The following is a 17,334-nucleotide window of genomic DNA, read 5'->3' on the forward strand; positions in this document are numbered from 1 at the left end:
GACACCCGTGGCCCTGTGCTTGGACCAGCTTTGTCTTCTTCGGGTTGCTCTGTTCCCACCTCCTGGGCTGGTTGCTCTGCCCCTGTAATTGGGTGTTGAACCTCCTGACTCTCACACTTTACCTCCAGTTCCTGCATTTGAGGCTCTGCCTCCTGACTCTGCTCGTCAGGCTCTGTGCCAGCATTCGGCTCACCTTCTCCAGCCCCACTGGGTGCCACCTCCTGGGCTGGATTTCTGGGCTGCGCTCCAACATCGTTATCGCTACTTGGCAGCAGGACAAATTGTTTCTGCAAGGAGTGCAACCTTGGCCAGCTGCTTTCTTCATTGAACTGGGCACTCTTACTAAGTGTTATCTTGCATTTGCTATTGCAGAAACGATAACACCTGGCCCTTGGCTTGTAGCCCAGAAAAATTAGGCTCTCTGCCCGGACATCCCCCTCCCCGCTACTCGTGGAGTGGATGCCAACCCGAGCCCGTGACCCAAAGACTTTTAAAGAACTCAAATCTGGGGTCTTGTTCAACAGTAACCTGTAAGGCACATTTTTCACAGTATTACACCAAACCCTATTTTGCAAAAAAACAGCTGCATGTATGGTTTCTGCCCAATAGGTCATTGGCAGTTGTGCATCCTCTAACATGCAATACATCACATTCTGCAATACAGCCCCATGCCCATTTTCTCGGGGCGTTGCCGGGTTCGTCAGACGGTGGGCGATGCCCTTGTTCTCCAGCCAACGTTTCATCTGGTTAGATAAGAATTCCCCCCCTCTGTCGGTTTGTACAGCCAGGAGATTAACCCCTAATTGTCTCTCCACTGCTTTGACCCACTTGGTGAATGTCTTATACACCTCAGACTTATGCACCATGGTGAAAACCCACGCGTACCTCGTGTGGTCGTCGGTGGCCACCAAGCAGTATCTCCTCCCCGACAGACTCTTTGGCAATGGGCCAATAACGTCTAAATGGACTAGTTCCAGGGCTCGTGTGCTTTCCCTTGAGCTTCCTTTAGCAACAGCACACGCCTTGCTTTTGGTCTTCTTGCAGACCTGGCAATCCAAGTAACATTTGCAAGGATTTACTTTCAAACTAGGCACAAGCTCCAGGGTTTTCTTTAACGCCCTAAATCCGCAGTGCCCAAGTCTCCTATGGAGCAAATGTATACAATTATTGTGCACAGGCTCATTCGACACCTGAGCCACCTGGGCACAATCACTCTGGACCACATACAGTTTACCTTCCCTCTTTCCTGTCACAAGCAACTTTCCCCCACCTCCCAGGATTTTGCAGCAGGTTTTCTCAAATCTCACCTGGTATCCCTGGTCAAACAGTGTGCTAACACTCAACAGGTTAGACTGCAGTGAGGGTACATACAACACATTTTGCAACATACATTTCAGTGCAGGAAATTCCACATTGCCTGAGCAAACAGAATTGGCAGTGGTCCCATCAGCCAATCTCACATACTTATGCTCAGGACTGTCAATGTTTTTCAACAACTCCTTCTCGCAGCAGAGATGGCTCGTTGCCCCGGAGTCTAAAATCCAAGCAGACCCTGTGCTCTCTACTGCAGACGTGACCAGCCGGGTTGCTTCCTCACACGGGCTGGCGGTCCTCCGCTCTCGCCGCACACGCCCCCGCCTCTTCTCCCTCTCAGGGCAAGCTCGGAGCAGGTGCTGCGACGACCCGCATCCATAGCAGCGACGGACTGCAAACGCAGTCGGCTCCACTTCCTCCACCTTCGGACGCCTGCCAGCAGCAAAAGCTGGCTCATTCTTGGCTGTCTTCCCGGACACACCGATAACAGCACGCTGCCCGGCCGACACCCCCGGACAGCTCACGGCCGCAATTCTCTCTTGGAAGTCAAGCAGGTGGGCACAGACGTATTCCATGGTCAGGGTCGCTACGTCCACCGTCTCCAGAGAAGTTATCAGGGGAGTGTACTCAGGTGGCAACGACGACAGCAAAATGTACACTCTGTCGTCTGGAGCTACAGTCTTGCCTCTTGCCTCCAGCTCAACGAAACAGTCCGTTAGCCGTTTGATGTGATCTTTCACACACCCTCCAGCCGGCATAACGGTGCGGAACATCCTCCTTGTCAAGGCCATGAGGGAACCAGCAGTGGTGCTAACATGCACCGCACTCAACGCGTCCCAGGCAGCCTTGGGAGTGTCCTTCCCTCGCACATAAACCAGCTGGTCATCTCCTATAGATAGCACTATGTTGGCCAGTGCCGTATCCGATAACACAGTCTCGGCAGGAGATAAGTCAGCAGGGGGGTTACTCACGAACAGCCATTGCCCTTCACGCTTGAGGTAGTGTTGCATTCTCAGGCTCCACACCGCGTAGTTGGCTGAGGTGAGCTTCTCAACGGCTACTCCAAGCTGTTGCTGAGCCATCGTGCCGACTCCTCCTCACAGCTGGCTGCCGACGTCCCTCTGGCTCTCAAACAGAGAACGGTGGTGCTTCTGTGTCCTTCACCGGCGTTCCTCGCCTCCGGCTCTTTCCAAACTCACAGTCAGCTCAACTCTCAACTCTCTCCTCCGCGCAGCGGAAGCGCCCTGGGCCCATAACCCTGTCGGAGCGGGAGTAGCAGAGTGAGGGAGATGACTTGCCCGACACAGGGCTTCAGGAAAGAAAATCAGGCAGACACGTGCAACTAGTGCCAAAAGGTGTATTAACATATATACACAACAAGTGCTCTCTTGTGCAGTCTATACAATATCACCTCCACGGACAAAGTGCTTCGCCTAACCACCATCTCACAGGGAGAGACCTGTGTGATGCACACACAGATCATATATAGTCCAAGCAGCCAATCCTGGCCGTGCTGACTCAGCAGATTGCATCACTTGGCTTCTGCCGGCTCAAGCCGGTCTGCTGATCAGGTCACTGTGACCTAGCCTGGCAGCTAGATCACCAGCTGTCATACTGTAGCTGTCAGACTGGGTTTATGTAGATTCTTGCTCCAACAAGATCTTCCAGTACAGCTGCTGGGGGTTAGCCTTGCAAGGGCCTCCAGAGGAAGGAAAAGTGCTGCATGCTGCGCTCGTCAGCAAGCAAACCTTGGCCTTAAAGGTGCTGCTGGACTTGAACCCAGAGCTAGGGAAAGCATCCCAAGGCCCTGACCAAAGTCAGAGTGGGCAGAGTGCTGCTGCTGCCCTCCCTCCCTCCCAGCTCCCACGGCAGCCTTTCACAGGAAAACTGGCCCTAGTGGCTCTGGCAGGGTTGCTGCTGACCCTCTCAAGGGTCCTTTGCCAAGGTGTCCTGACAGGTGCTCAAGCATTGCTGCATTGCCCAGGTGCTGGGGTTATGGGCTGTGCAAAAGCCCCTGACCACCCTGGGCAAAGGCCACTGGCATGGATGATGCTGCCGGTCAGGAAGATGGTGCCCAGGCCCCAGAGGGTCAGTCACCCTGGACAACTGCAACTTGAAGGGGAGGGGGAGAAACCAGTCTGGCCAGAGGCAGAGATGTCTTGCCAAGCCTCCCCCCTGGAGAGCCCGCCCGCTCTGGGAGCCATTTGTTTCTAGAGATGCAGCCCAGCCCACCCCACCCACCTGGCTTGGCAGTGGCTCCCCCCAACCCATTAGGCAATGACTGCTCAGTCGGGGTGCAGGACTCTCGCTGCCACTAGCCTGTCCCCCACACTCCCAGCAGAGGGAAAGCGGTAAGGCGTCCCAGTGCTGATTTGGGGGTGAAGCCTCCCCACACCCTTATTCTTCGGTGTTGGCAGAGGGCCAGGAGGAGGGTGCAAACAGAAAAGCTCGGCCTGAAACACAGCAGGAGGTGAGAAAGCTCCGGGCTGCCCAGAGCTTTCTGTGGAGTGCAAAGGCTTTATTCCCAGGAGAGCAGCGATTCTAGTGCGGGACTTGGGCCAGTGGCTTCTCCCTGCCTGCTGGTGGGGAAGGCAGCGCCACAGATGCCACCTGGGACTCTTGGGCAGCTGGTGGCCCCGGCTGGCGTGAGGGAAAGCAGGCCTTTCCCAAGAACAGGCCATGGCCCAGACCAGGGGTGGCCAAACTTGCTTAATGTGAGAGCCACACAGAATAAGTGCCCGATGTCTGAGAGCCACAAGACACACCCGTCTGACGTCTGAGAACTGCAGGACAGGGAGGGAGGGAGGGAGAGGTAGAAAGAAAGCAACGTTAAATGCATTCCCCAAGCTGGCCCACAGGTCCGTGGGGGCTTCAGGAGCCACAGTGCGGCCACCCCTGCCCAGGCCTTGTGCTGCAGCCAGCCGCCCGCGGGAAGGAGGCGGGGTGGGGCTGCTGTGCCCAAGGAGGAGGCCTGCGAGTGGCCCGAGGGTCTTCAGCTTCTTCCTCTTCTGGCCTCTGGGGGCGGGCTGGGCCCTTCGTCATTTCCGCTGCCGGGCTCCCTCGAGCCGGAAGTGAGGGCGACGAATGCGGCCAAGCGCCCTGGGTCACGTGCTGCGGGCGGCTTCCCAGCCAATGAGCGGAAGGCGCGGGGCGTGCGGCGTCTGTTGCGTCCGTTGCCTAGGCGACAGTTGGGCCTGCTTCGGGGGCGGCGGAGGCGCCCTCAGGAGGGTGAGCGTGACGTCACGGGGGGAAGGCGAGGCCGGGGGGTGGAGCCAAGATCAAGGCACGCCTTTGAAACGCCCTCGCTCCTCGTGGTCGCTGCGCTGCAAACGGCCCCCCATTTCCCTCCCGGGATCCCCTGCCCCCCCTGGGGATTGGCAACCCTGAACAGCTCCAAAATCTGGTTTGTCTTTTGGCTGCTGCGTCCCAAGAGCCCCGAGTCCAATTCAGAAATATCTGGGGGTGGAGCCAGGAGACATTGGGGCGGAGCCAAGATCAAGGCTGTGACAAGCATCACTGCACTCCAAAGGGAGGTCTGGCCCTCACATTTAAAGGGACAGCACACCTTTTCTATGCCTTCCTTCCATAGGAAATAGTGAAGGATAGGGGCACCTTCTTTTGGGACTCATAGAATTGGACCCCCTGGTCCAACCTTTTTGAAACTTGGGGGGTATTTTGGGGAGAGGCACTAGATGCTATACTGAAAATTTGGTGCCTCTACCCCAAAAAACAGCCCCCCCGAGAGCCCCAGATACCCGCGGATCAATTCTCCATGATTTTCTATGGGAATAAATCACCATAGGGAATAATAGAGTTCCCAGCAGACATTTCCCTCCCCTCCGCCCTCTTTCTGACAACCCTGAAGCGGGGGGAGGGCCTCCAAACCGGGGGATCCCCTGCCCCTACCTGGGGATTGGCAACCCTACCTGGGCAGGGCGGGGCTTCCGGAGTGAGCGCCCCGCCCCTCCCCTGCTGAGGCTCGGCTCTTCCCCCCCTCTCCTGCCTTCCCCAAAACCCTCCAGCACCCCCAGCCCCTCCCCGCCAAGGCCAGTGGGGGGAACCTCTGGGGTCATCTAGTCCAACCCCCGCTCCTCCCCCCCCCCCCGCTCAGGCCCGGCTCTTCCCCCCCTCTCCTGCCCTCCCCAAAGCCCTCCAGCACCTCCAGCCCCTCCCCGCCAAGCCAGTGTGGGGAACCTCTGGGGTCATCTAGTCCAACCCCCACCCTGCCCTCCACAAGGCAGAAACTCGCAAGCCCCTCCCCCACCCCCCGGCCCCCTGCAGGCTCCAGGCCCCAAACAAACCCTCCTCCGGGACCCCTGTCCAAACTAGCCGGGAGAAGGATTGCTGCCTGACCCCCGAGTGCAAACAGCACTTCCCTGGGCATGCAAAAGGGGCCCTTCATGCATGCAGCCCTCCCCGCCCTGCCTCATTCACAGACCAGCGCTGCTGTCAGGTGGCCACCCAGCCTCTGCCCATCACCTCCCAAGGAGGAAATCTTGATGGTTCCAAGACAAGTCTCCCCCATCCCATAATTATGCATTGGATTCTTCCTACCTGACAATCGTTTGTTGTGAGCCGCCCTGAGCCATTTTATGGGAAGGGCGGGATATAAGTCATAGAATAAATAAATAAATAAATACCTAAATGCAGAACTTTACATGTATTAAACCTATTAAAATTCATTTTCTTTTAGCCCAATTTTCCAGCCTGTCAAGGTCATCCGGTATCCTGTTTCTGTCTTCTTCTGTGTTTGCAACCCCTCCCAATTCAGTATCATCAGCAAATTTAATTCCATTCGTTCTTCCAAATCATTGATAAAGATGCTGAACAAAACAGGTCCCAGGACAGATCCTTGAGGCACTCCACTTGTCACTCCTCTCCAAGAGGATGAGGAACCATTCACAAGCTCTCTTTGGGTGCGATCTGCCAACCAGTTACAGATCCACCTAATGCTAACAGGATCCAAACCACATTTTACCAACTTGTCAACAAGAATATTATGTGGATCCTTCTCAAAAGCCTTACTGAAATCAAGATAAACTCTGTCTACAGCATTCCCCTGATCCAGCAAGGAAGTAGCTTTTTTTAAAAGAAAGAAAGAAAGTTAGCCTGACATGTCGTTCTTGAGAAACTCATGCTGGCTCTTAGTAATCACAGCCAGCCTTTCTAAATGTTCCAGGACTGACTGATGATATGTTCTAAAACTTTTCCAGATATAGATGTCAACCTGATGGGTAGGTAGTTACCCAGATCCCCCCTTTTCCCCTTGAAAATGGGGAAAACATTTGCCAACCTCCAATCTTCCAGCACCTCACCTGTACACCAAGAATCCTCAAAAATAATGGCCAGAAGCTCAGAAATTATGGCCGCAATTTCTTTTAGTACCCTTGGATGCAGTTCATCAGGCCCTGAGGCCTTAGTTTCACTTAAAGAAACTACTACTATGCCGATTGTAGGCTGCAACTCCCTTCTCTCCTCTTGTGTTCTGTTTCTGCCATGTTGATCACTGTTTCCCTCACAAGAGAAGACTGAGGAAAAGTAGGACTTGAGCAGTTCCACTGTCTTCATCACCTGTTACAATTTCACTTTCCTATCCCTGCAAGGGGCCGACCATGTCCTTGCTCTTTTTCTTGCTTTGAACATAAAAAAGAACCGTTGTTGTTTTTAGCATCTCTGCTCATACGGAGCTTTCGTTTCCCTCACTTTTTTTCTACAAGCACTGGTGATTGGTTTATATTCCTCCCTGGTCTTAAGGCCCTCCTGTTTCCTAAAGGAGTTTTTTTCATTCCTCAAGTCTTTAGAGAGCTGCTGTGAAAACATAGTGATGCGACTGGTGCTTGCACAGGGGACGACCTTCGCCTCTTTTTGAATGGAGCACCTTGGCTTCCTGAGGCTCCTCCCTTTTTCCGGGTGTGGTTGTGCCTTCAGGACTGCCGTCTGTTCTCACTGCCCTGCCAGCAAGCTGACAAAAGCAGACGTGCCCCCACTGCTAGCTGGAGCCTTCAGAGGAGGTGTGATGGCCACGGGCCACGCTGGGAGGGGGATTCATTCTTCCCTGTCAAAAGGTGGTTCTTTCCAGTGGGCCGGAGCCGCCTCCTGAGCTTGTGCTTGCAAAGCCCCTCTGCTCTTCCCGCCAGTCTCCACCCTCCTCCTCCAGCTGTCTGTCCCCTGGAAGGACCGCCACCCTGCTCTGTGACAGAGCTGCCACTCTCCCCACCCAAGGGACCATAACAGCAACCTTTCTCTCTTGCCCTGCTTTTTGGCCCAGGACTCCGTCTTCATGGCACAGCGGCGGCTGGCTGAGGCCTTGCAACGTTCGCGTGACCTGGTGCTTGTGGAGTGCTGCCCAGAGCCGGCCGAGTGGGAGGAGGAGGGGTCTTACTCCCCCACCAGCCTGATTGCTCCCCACCACATCCCCCTCCGCAAAGACAGCCACGGCATCTACAGCCTCGGCTTTGCCCCTGATGGTGGGCAGCTGGCAGCCGGCTTTGGCAATGGTTCCGTGCAGGTAAGGAAGGAGGGGCAGGGCAGGGCAGGTGGGGGGGTTGAGCAGCAGAGACTGGGCAGGACCAGAACTCCTGGCAGGTGGCGGCCAGGGGCTTAAGCGGGGGCAGGAGTTGAGGCCACCAGGGGGATGCCTGGCTTGTGGGTGGGTCAGGTCCATCAATAGTGTGTCGCTGAGATGAATGGGGGGGGGGTGCTGGGAGATCAGAAGCAGGCTGTCTCCCCTTGAACGGAGAAGCAAAGCCTGCACTGGCAGAGAGGCAGCGCCGGCTCTGGGGCCCTGGGTGGCCATGGCTGCATGCTGCGCTTTGGGCCAGTCAGGATGAGAAGGGGAAAGGCGGAAGCAGGTCACCTGTGGTGGGGTGCGGGGTGGTGGTAGTGGAGTAGTTCCCCGCTCTTTGTTTCTCCGCCCTTCTTCAGCTGGTGGACATGGCCACAGGCTTCCCAGGTCCCTCCTTGTTCCCGGGGCACCGCGTGCGCCACGCCATCACCGCAGTGAGCTTCCATCGGCTGAAGCCAGGGCTGCTGTTGGCTGCTGGAGCAGATGGGGTGATCTCCACCTACAGCCTGCCGTCTCCGTATCCCGTGGCGTCCTTGACAGGTAGAGGGGATGGGCTGCTTGGGAGGGTGGTCCCACCCCCACCCCTGGGTGAGCAAGCCGGCCTTCACCTCCGTCTCGGGCACAGGAGAAGAGAAGCCCTGTCGCTGCTCATGGGGGGGTGCACAAAACACACGTCTCTCTCTTCCTCCCCCCTGCCCCCCATCAGAGAAGGCAAATGAAATCAATGCTCTGGATGTCTGCCGGGATGGCAGTGCTTTTGCTACTGCCGGCAAAGACCGGCACATCCGGCTCTATGACAGCCACACCAACCAGGTGAGCCCCTGGGGTGGGGGTGGTGAGGGAAGATCGGGGGGGGGGGGTGGGCTGAGGCAGGGGGAGCTGCAGAGGTGATCAACATGGTTTCCCCCCCCTTTCCTTTCCCTTCCCATTGTGAAGCTCTTCCACATCATGGAGGCCCCCGACTTCATGGCCGGGGACGAGTTCACGCCCCACAGCGGCCATTCCCGGCGGATCTTTGCCTTGTGCTTCCACCCCACGGAACTGCATCTCTTCCTGACGGGGGGCTGGGACAACTCGGTCAAAGTGAGCAGTCTTGCGGGGCAGGGATTCTGCCCTGGGGGGGGGGGGGGGAGGCACCTTGCCCAGTTCCCCTCTCTCCTTGTCTGTGTTTAGGTGTGGGACAAACGTGTGACCAAGAGGGCACAAGGCATGCTCAATGGGCCTCACATCTGTGGCCCAGGGATTGACGTCAAGGTGAGGAGGAAGCGTCTGCCTGGTCTTTCAGCTGCCCTTGCTCTGAGGCTCTGGGGGCAGCAGACCTGCTTCTTCCCCTTTATCCCCATGAGTTGAACAGAAAGGAGGGCTGTGGCGTTGCTGGTGGTGCAGCATCTGATTGGCTGCTGTGGGAGGGAGACCCGCTCAGCATGCCACCTTTTGTGTCCTGTAGATCCCTGCTCGGCCTTTGGTCTGCTCCAGGCTCTCTCAGGGCTTCAGTGGTCCTGCCCAGGGCCTTCCAGTGGCGGCTCTGCTAAAGGAATCGAGGTGGGGGTGGGGAGGAGGGTTAGACTGAGGAAGCTGGCTGGTTTAAAATCCCCCTCCCCCCCGCCGGCCCTGGGCTGTTGCTGTTGCCCACCCTACTCTCCCTGCAAGGTTGTGGGGAGGGCAAAGAGGCACTGTGAGAGGGGCCCGGACAGGCAGTCAACACACAGTGCTGTTCATTGTAGTGCTTGGAAGGGCCTTCCTTGCCCAGCATCCCACTCGCTACAGGCAAGGCAGTGATGAGACTAAGATCTTGGTCTTGCCAAAGGCAATAACGTTGTTTGGTCCACCAGCCAGAGGGGCCAGGGAGCAGGGGCAGAGGAAGTGGTGGTTGGGGAGGGGGCACCTCTTCTCTCTCTTCTCCCCCAGCAAATGGCTGACGTCCATCTCGCCTCGCTCTGGGCAGGGAAACCAGGTCCTGACGGGTTCATGGGTGCCCCGCCACGCCCTCCAGCTGTGGGACTTGCGCACGACTCGGCTGTGTCAAAACCTGCCCTTTCCTGGGAGCCCCGCGCAGGGGGAGTTCCTCTACTCGGCCCGGTTCTGCGCAGGGAGTGTGGCGATAGCCGGTGGCAGCGGCACCTGTGGCGCCGGCCTTCTTCATGTCGGCACGGGTCAGGTAAGGCAAAGGAGGCCGGAGCCCTGATGGGCAGCTGCTCCCCGGGGTCCTCTGGGTGGCGCTGCAGCTGAGCAGGGGCCCTGCCTGGTTTGCCTGGCGTCTTCCCTGCCAGCTCTCCCTCTGCTGCTGCTCCTCGCAGGTGGTTGGGGAGATCCCCCTGCCCAACAAGCCTGCTCACGTGGTGGCTTCAGCACCCGGAGGACAGTTGGTGGCTGTGGCTGGCGCAGGAGGAAACCTCCACTTGGCAGAGCTGAGCTGAACCGAGAGGCCTCCACCTCGTCAGAAAGCAGAGCAGAATGCGGCTATGAGCAGCCAGGCAGGCAGGCAGGGCCCTTAAAGCCGCTGGGGCTGGTCAGTGGACTCTTCCGCCCCTTCCTGCATGGCTCTGCCCGGACTCTTCACTGGTCCTCTGCCTGGGCAGTTCTCCCCCAACGTTGCCTTGGACTCCCCCAGTCCTGAGCCCTCCTTGCAAGCCAAGCTCAGGCTGGGTAGTGGAAGACGGGCTTTGCTTCTCCAGCATTTGTACAATAAAAGCTTTTGTGCCCGAGGAAGAGCGGCTGGTGGGATTTGTGACTTGGAGTGGTTCATTGTGGAGACAGAACCCCATCCAGGCTGGAGCAGCTGAGACATCCAGAGCCCCTTGTCTTCAGTTCAGCCATCTTCACACAGTGCTCCACTTTCAGAGGGGGGTGGGGGGAGGAGGCCCCCCCACTGCTTCTTGTAGTCCACACCCTCGGAGTTCACCAGACTCAGGCGGCCGGGGGAGGGGGGCAGGGCAGGAGTTTCCCTAGAATTCTGTCTCCTCTCCAGACTACAGAGATCAGTGCCCCGGAGGAAACGGCTGCTTTGGAGGGTGGGCTCTAGGGCACTGTACCCCAGCGAGGCCCCGTCCTCCCCAGGCTGCACCCCCAAGTCTCCGCCTGGATCTGGCAACTCTCCATCCCCCATGGGCCTGGGAACCCTCGTTCTCTTGGGAGAGGGTGGCCTTCGTGGAGTCCTGGAGCTCCTGCATGAGGGGGGTGAGGAGGGGGAAACAACCAGGTAGGTGTCCTGGGGCCGTTGAAAGGCCAGCTGGGATTTCTTTCTGCCTTAAACTTCTGTGGGCTTCTGGATGGCAGGTTCTAGGGCGGGGCTGGGTGAAGGGGCAGGGCTGCATTCTGCAGGGCTGTCTTTGCCATCTAAGTGGTTCGGAAAATATAAACGGGAATTAGAAAACAGGTTTTATTAGTTAACAAAATGATCCTAAGGAGAAAAAGAGACTGAATTTATACCACACCCTTCCGAGTCTCTGGGCAGTTTACAATCCCCTTCCCCTTCCCCTCCCCTCCCCACCACAGGCCCCTGTTCTACCTGTGAAGTAGGCAGGGCACAGAGAGCTCTTCTGAGAGAACAGTTCTGAGACTTGCGACTGACTCAAGGGCACACCAGCAGCTGCGTGTGGAGGAGGAGTGGGGAATCAAACCCAGTTCTCCTAGATTAGGGTCTGTGCTCTTTACCACTGCACCAAACAGGCTCTGTCTTGGGAGGAAGTCCTATTGAATAACATGGGGCTTATTACTGAGTAGGTTTACGCCCAAGTGTATTATTTGGACAGAAACTGTTTCATAGAGTCATAATATTTAGGACTGCTGGAATAGTTAAACTTCATTTATTTGTTTTATTTAAAGGACTTCTATGCCCCAAGGCAGCAAATATAGAAATGGTGTTAGGGAGGGAATGTCACCCAAAACAAAAAAGGCTTCATCCCTGGCAGAAGAAAATATAGATGGGAGACAGATGATTCTCCCTGCGGGAGGGAGTTCCAGTGTCTTGGCACCCAACCAAGAAGACCTTTTCTTGGGTTGCCACCCATCTAACCGCAGAAGACAGGAGCGCCTGAAGGGGGGCCTCTGAAGATGACTGGAGTGGACAGGTGGGCTCATACAAGAGAAGCTGAACTCAGGTACGCTGGCCCCAAGCCAAACAGGGCTTTAAAGGCCAGAGCCAGCAGCCCCCATTGGACCTGGAAGCCAGTCAGAGCCAGTGCAGATGTGTCACCACAAGCAGGGGGCCAGGGAGAGCTTAGGGCACCCACTCACCCAACCCCTTTGTCTTCCCGCTCAGCAATCACCTTTTATCTGTGCCCAAAGAGGCAGGCAGACCCAGGCAGTAAAACATTAAGTTTATTGTAAGTGCTCAAGAACAAAGAAGTGGGTTGTAACTTTTAGTGCAGTAGCAAACATGGGAAAACAGTAAAGGTGGTCCAAAGCAAAATAAAAAGCCCTGATGTGACTAACTACACATTCCTTCCTCTAATTCCAACTGACTCACCACTCTTTGGATGAGAGAGCTCTCCTGACTGCAGCCTTCCTCCAGCCCAGCCTTTCCAGCGAGAGAACACTCTTCCTCCTTGAGCTAGGCCATTTAGCCTTTCCTCCCAGGTCCCACCCCTCAGGTCTCCACTGGGCACATTTTCCCTCCAAAACTTCTGCCCACCCAGTCAGAGGGACAGAAGGGATCCTGGCAAATGGAGGCCCTATAGCTACTTTTATACAGGCTTCCCTGTAGCCTATAGGTCTCACTAGGCCTAGGATCACGACCAGATGGAACAAGGCTGGAGTGATAGTCCCTACGACCCACTGGTCAGCATTCTGGCCGCTCTGCAGTTTGTGTATCGTCTTCAGAGGCAGCCCATTGCAGTTGTTAACAGTGGAGACACTGACCTTAAGAGAGAGAGCGTATTATGGTATTTATCGAATATGTCTACAATATGTATAAGAATCACACTGTAGAGAGTTGATGCATCAAGAAACTGAATCCAGTTTAAAGTCCCAATGAGGTTTATTGTGATCCTGAGACAGGTACAAAAACTGCTGCATGGTTCAGTAAGGGCTAGGGTAGGCCCAGGGAGCAACGCCACCCTCCGACTTCCCCTTCCCGATCCTACTCTGTGTTGTCTGTGGCAGCGCTGCATCTGAAAACGCTACAACTGTCCTGCACAGTTTTCTACTACAGATTTTGAGGGAGTAAAACCTGTTTCCCAAAGCATTCCAGCCACACTAAGAGCTTTTTCAAGTGTGCCTCAACGTTTCTTGAAGTCCTTTAGAGAAAGAAAGGTGAGCTTTTCATCACAAATTTCCCAAGGTCTTCAAATTTCTAGGAGGAATTATCATCAGGCCTCGGATTCAGCGGAGTCTCAGCTCCTGAACCTTTCTGGCTGTTCCACTTCCTCCTTCTGAGAGTTCCACCTCCTTGTCCATTGAATCTCTGGATGAGCTCCACCACCTATTTTTCTACTAAACGACCCCTGATTATCATTATCAAATATTGTAGACTGTATTACATAAGAATATCAACAAGGCACATTTTTAGTACAACCCTGTAGTATAGTCCACTCTAAAAGATAAAATATTTGGTACGAGTTTCTTTTCAGTGCTCCCTAGAATCTCCCAATTTTTCTTTTGGGAAAACTGAAAAAAAGACAACAGAATCACAGAGTTGGAAAGGGCCGTACAGGACATCTGAAGTCCCACCCCCTGATCCATGCAGAATCAGCCTAGAGCATCCCTGAGAAATATTTGTCCAGCCGCTGCCAGTGAGGGGCAGTGCACAACCTCCCTTGGGAGCCGATTTCACTATTAAAACAGTTTTTTCCTGCTATTGAGCTGGAACCTTCCACCCATGACCTGCTGCCCACAGGGGCAGCTCCCTGCCTCCCTCCTCCTTCTCCAAGGGACAGCAGACCTCCAGAGACTTATAAAGAGCAATCCTTTCCCCCCTCCACCTCCTCTTCGATGAAATTGCTGAGCAGACAGGTTAAAACGGATAAAAGGAAGTACTTCTTCACCCAAAGGGTGATTAACATGTGGAATTCACTGCCACAGGAGGTGGTGGCGGCCACAAGTATAGCCACCTTCAAGAGGGGTTTAGATAAAAATATGGAGCACAGGTCCATCAGTGGCTATTAGCCACAGTGTATGTGTGTATATAAAATTTTTTGCCACTGTGTGACACAGAGTGTTGGACTTGATGGGCCGTTGGCCTGATCCAACATGGCTTCTCTTATGTTCTTATGTTCTCTTCCAGACTGAACATTCCCAAGTCCCTCCGCCTTTCCTTATAGAGCTTCTTGGTCTCTAGGCTCCTGAGCATCCTCACCCCTCTCTCCTGCACCCAGAGCATTCTGTCGACATCCTTCTTGAAGGGAGGTCTCCAAAATACTCCAGGTGCAGCCCAACTAAAGCAGTATGCAGCAGGCCTAGGACATCTTGCAATTTGAATGTTAAACCTTTCTTGATATACCCTAAGATGGCATTAGCCTTTTTTGTTGCTGCATCACACCTCCCTCTCTGTTCCCTCCAGGTCTTCCATCTCTAATAAGGGCCCTTTCCAGATGGGTTATTTGCAGTTGGGGCTTGGTGGGAGTTTTTGTCCAACTTCACCATAGCATCATGGTGCATTTGTGCACCTTCTAGAGTTTCCTTGGCTTTTCTGCAGTCTTCTTCAAACTTGCTTTACTGTGAATCAAGATGGAGGGCAGAAAGGGTTGCATCGGTGCTTAGTTCTTGTGACCCTTTCTTACACATCCAGGGAACTTTGGGGTCAGTCAGAAATTTTTCTTGAGGACAGATTGGCTGGGGATCCGGGAGATTTTTGCCATCTTCTGGGCATGGAGCAGGGATCACTGGGGATGTATGTGTGGGAGGAGGTATTTGTGAATTTCCTGCATTGCACAGAGGGTTGGACTAGATGACTCTGGAGGTCCCTTCCAACTCTATGATTGTGTGAAATTTTGGGAGTGATTGCAAAGACAGGAATGGCTGCCATGTGGTGGGAAAGCTCAGATTTCCCCAGTGCCATTCCCACCAGGGAACTTAAAAAAAAAAAAAAAGCAGACAATTGAATATTGTTAATAGCTCCATGACAATCTGTGTATCAGGATCTGTGTGTCTTTGTTGCCTGGGTGCAACTAAGTGTAGCTTTTGGCAGCTTTGCCTGGGGCTGACTGCTGGCCCTGCCCTCTGTGGGGTGAGGCTTCAGTTTAGGCCAGGTAGAATTAACACAGGTAAGCACAGAGACAAAAACCTCAGAGTATAAGACATGGCTCCAAGTGTCTCTACACGAATGCACAGAGTATGGGAAGCAAGCAGGAGGAACTGAAAGTCCTAATACAGGAAGGGGACTATGGCCTGATAGGCATTACTGAGTCTTGGCGGGATGACACTCACGACAGAATATTGGGACTGAGGGGTACAACTTATTTAAAAGGGACAGACAAATAAGGTAAAGACGGAATAGTGTTATATGTAAAAGACATATATACTTGTGAAGAGGTAACATGAATCTGAGCGTGGAGGTTCAGCTGAGAGTCTCTGGGTAAAAATAAAAAAAATAATAGCGATATTATGGTGGGGGTCTGCTATAGGCAGAGGACAGATGAGACACTCTCAGAACAGATTACAGAGTTCTTAAAGAGACAGGACATGGTGGTCATGGGAGATGCTCTGGTTAGACCTCACCAAGAGTCTTGTGTTCAGTTTTGGGCACCACAATTTAATAAGGTTATAGACAAGCTGGAACGTGTCCAGAGGAGGGCAATGAAGATGGTGAGGGGTCTGGAGACCAAGTCCTACAAGGAAAGGCTGAAGGAACTTGATGTTTTTAGCCCAGAGAGAAGATGACTGAAAGGTGATACTTGAAGGGCTGTCATATAGAATGGTATCTTTATTAACAGATGCACATGTAAACAACTCAAGCCTTTATGTTAAAGCTCTCATGGCTATACATAAAATACAAATTATTTTTAATGTTTAAATGCTTCTATATTCGGAGCCATGCACTCTCTACAATATTCACAACACAATGGTTATACTCTTCCACCTGGCTGAGAGCTCTCAACAAAAGCTGTCCCAAAAATGGTTATACTCTTCCAGCAAGCCCCCCTTTCCCTTTTTTCACAGCCCAGAGAAGTGGCATTTTGCCCCTCTCTGTTGGTGGAAGGCTGGGCCACTTCCTCCCAACACAGCTGTCTCTTTTCTGTCCTATTCCCCATTTCCCCCACAGTTACACATATAACTTCAAAGTAACTTTTGCTCCAAACTGCAGTTGCTTGGATGGATTCCTGATTGTTTGTAATATCTGGCTGATTTTGGTTGTTTTGTGATATTGTTAGTTTGAGGGCTATTTGTCTGTGCCTTAATTTAGTATTACCAGAAGTTGCTTGTGAGAAGTTTTCCCCTCCCCTTTATAAACTCCGCATTTCTTTTAAAACCTTTGGTCTCTGTCATCCTTTTCTGACTGAACAAACTACGCCCAGCCGCCTTTAGAGCTGGTTTTCCCACTCCTTGTGCAAACGTGCAAGCGCATTCTAGGGTCAGTCTGGACGGATGTTCACGTTTCTGAGGAAAGGTAACAGAGTCTGAAGAGCCTAGATGAGGAACAAGAGCAAGGCATCCATGTCGCCAGGGCTGGAGGGTGGCTGTCGAATGAGGGCCACACAACGGTTAGGGGAAGGGTTCTGACGAGGGCACAGGCTGGCTGGGACGGACAGCATTGGTGCCGGAGGAGTTGTGGGATGGTGAATGAGGACCTCAAAACGCAGTGGTGCCATCAGTAGGTTCTGGGAAGGCAGGTTAACTGCCCTGCGTCCTCATGCTCCACCCTACTTGGTCAGTCTTGGGCTGCAAAAAAACGCTTCCTTCCAACTCCATTTAGCCCAGAAGAAGCCCCCAACCTCACAGCTTCTTTGCTAATGATTATGATTTTTATTAGCCTGTTACTGCTAGATTGTTTTTATTTTGTTAGCTGCTTGAAGCAGGCCCCAGCAGAGGCAGCCAAAAGCCCCCCCCCCATCAAGAAACAGCCTCACTTGGTGGAATCCTTGCTGAGACGAGGTTTAAAAAACCAACCAACCAACCCCCCCCACACAGGAAACCTGGCAGAACAGAGCAAACCAATCCTGATGTTCCCTCGGCCAGCAAAACTGCCTTGGCTAGACGGCCCCCCCTCGGCATTAGTCTCACGGCCTTCATCCAGCTGCCTGCCCAAGGAAGCACACAAGAGCACACAAGAGCATCCCCTTCACTACACAAGAGCATCCCCTTCACCAGGACAAAAGCTGGTTCTCTCAGAATGTCACCAAAGCCACAAGTGGAAGCTCTTTGGGAACATGCGCTGGCCTCCCCCCCCCCCCCTTGGAAGCCACTGGTGTGAGGCAAGCTTCCGGGCCAGCTCCCCGCTCAGTCCTGCCTCCGTTCCTTCAGCTCGGCTGCATCATTCCACACTTGAGGATTGCTGGTAGCTGAAGGGGGACTGCTTC

General features: G+C 53.9%; 1 protein-coding gene across 1 annotated transcript; it reads left to right on the forward strand.

Moving 5' to 3' along the window:
* The first annotated feature begins 4,398 nt into the window (after positions 1-4,398).
* LOC132577666 (POC1 centriolar protein homolog A-like) lies at positions 4,399-10,585 on the forward strand. The gene is made up of 8 exons (XM_060247456.1): positions 4,399-4,542; positions 7,583-7,822; positions 8,239-8,419; positions 8,586-8,692; positions 8,816-8,962; positions 9,053-9,133; positions 9,825-10,037; positions 10,177-10,585. The coding sequence occupies exons 1-8, from the start codon at positions 4,399-4,401 to the stop codon at positions 10,294-10,296; spliced, it is 1,233 nt and encodes a 410-aa protein (XP_060103439.1). The 3' UTR covers positions 10,297-10,585.
* The last annotated feature ends 6,749 nt before the right edge of the window (positions 10,586-17,334 follow it).

The sequence above is a fragment of the Heteronotia binoei genome, chromosome 9, assembly GCF_032191835.1.
Source record: "Heteronotia binoei isolate CCM8104 ecotype False Entrance Well chromosome 9, APGP_CSIRO_Hbin_v1, whole genome shotgun sequence".
Classification (NCBI taxonomy): Eukaryota; Metazoa; Chordata; class Lepidosauria; order Squamata; family Gekkonidae; genus Heteronotia; species Heteronotia binoei.

Coding starts and splice junctions, on each gene's coding strand:
- LOC132577666 (XM_060247456.1), top strand. CDS start 4,399: ATGCGGCCAAGCGCCCTGGGTCACGTGCTGCGGGCGGCTTCCCAGCCA. Junction 8,420..8,585: donor TCCCGTGGCGTCCTTGACAG/GTAGAGGGGATG, acceptor GCCCCCCATCAG/AGAAGGCAAATGAAATCAAT. Junction 10,038..10,176: donor TTCATGTCGGCACGGGTCAG/GTAAGGCAAAGG, acceptor TGCTCCTCGCAG/GTGGTTGGGGAGATCCCCCT.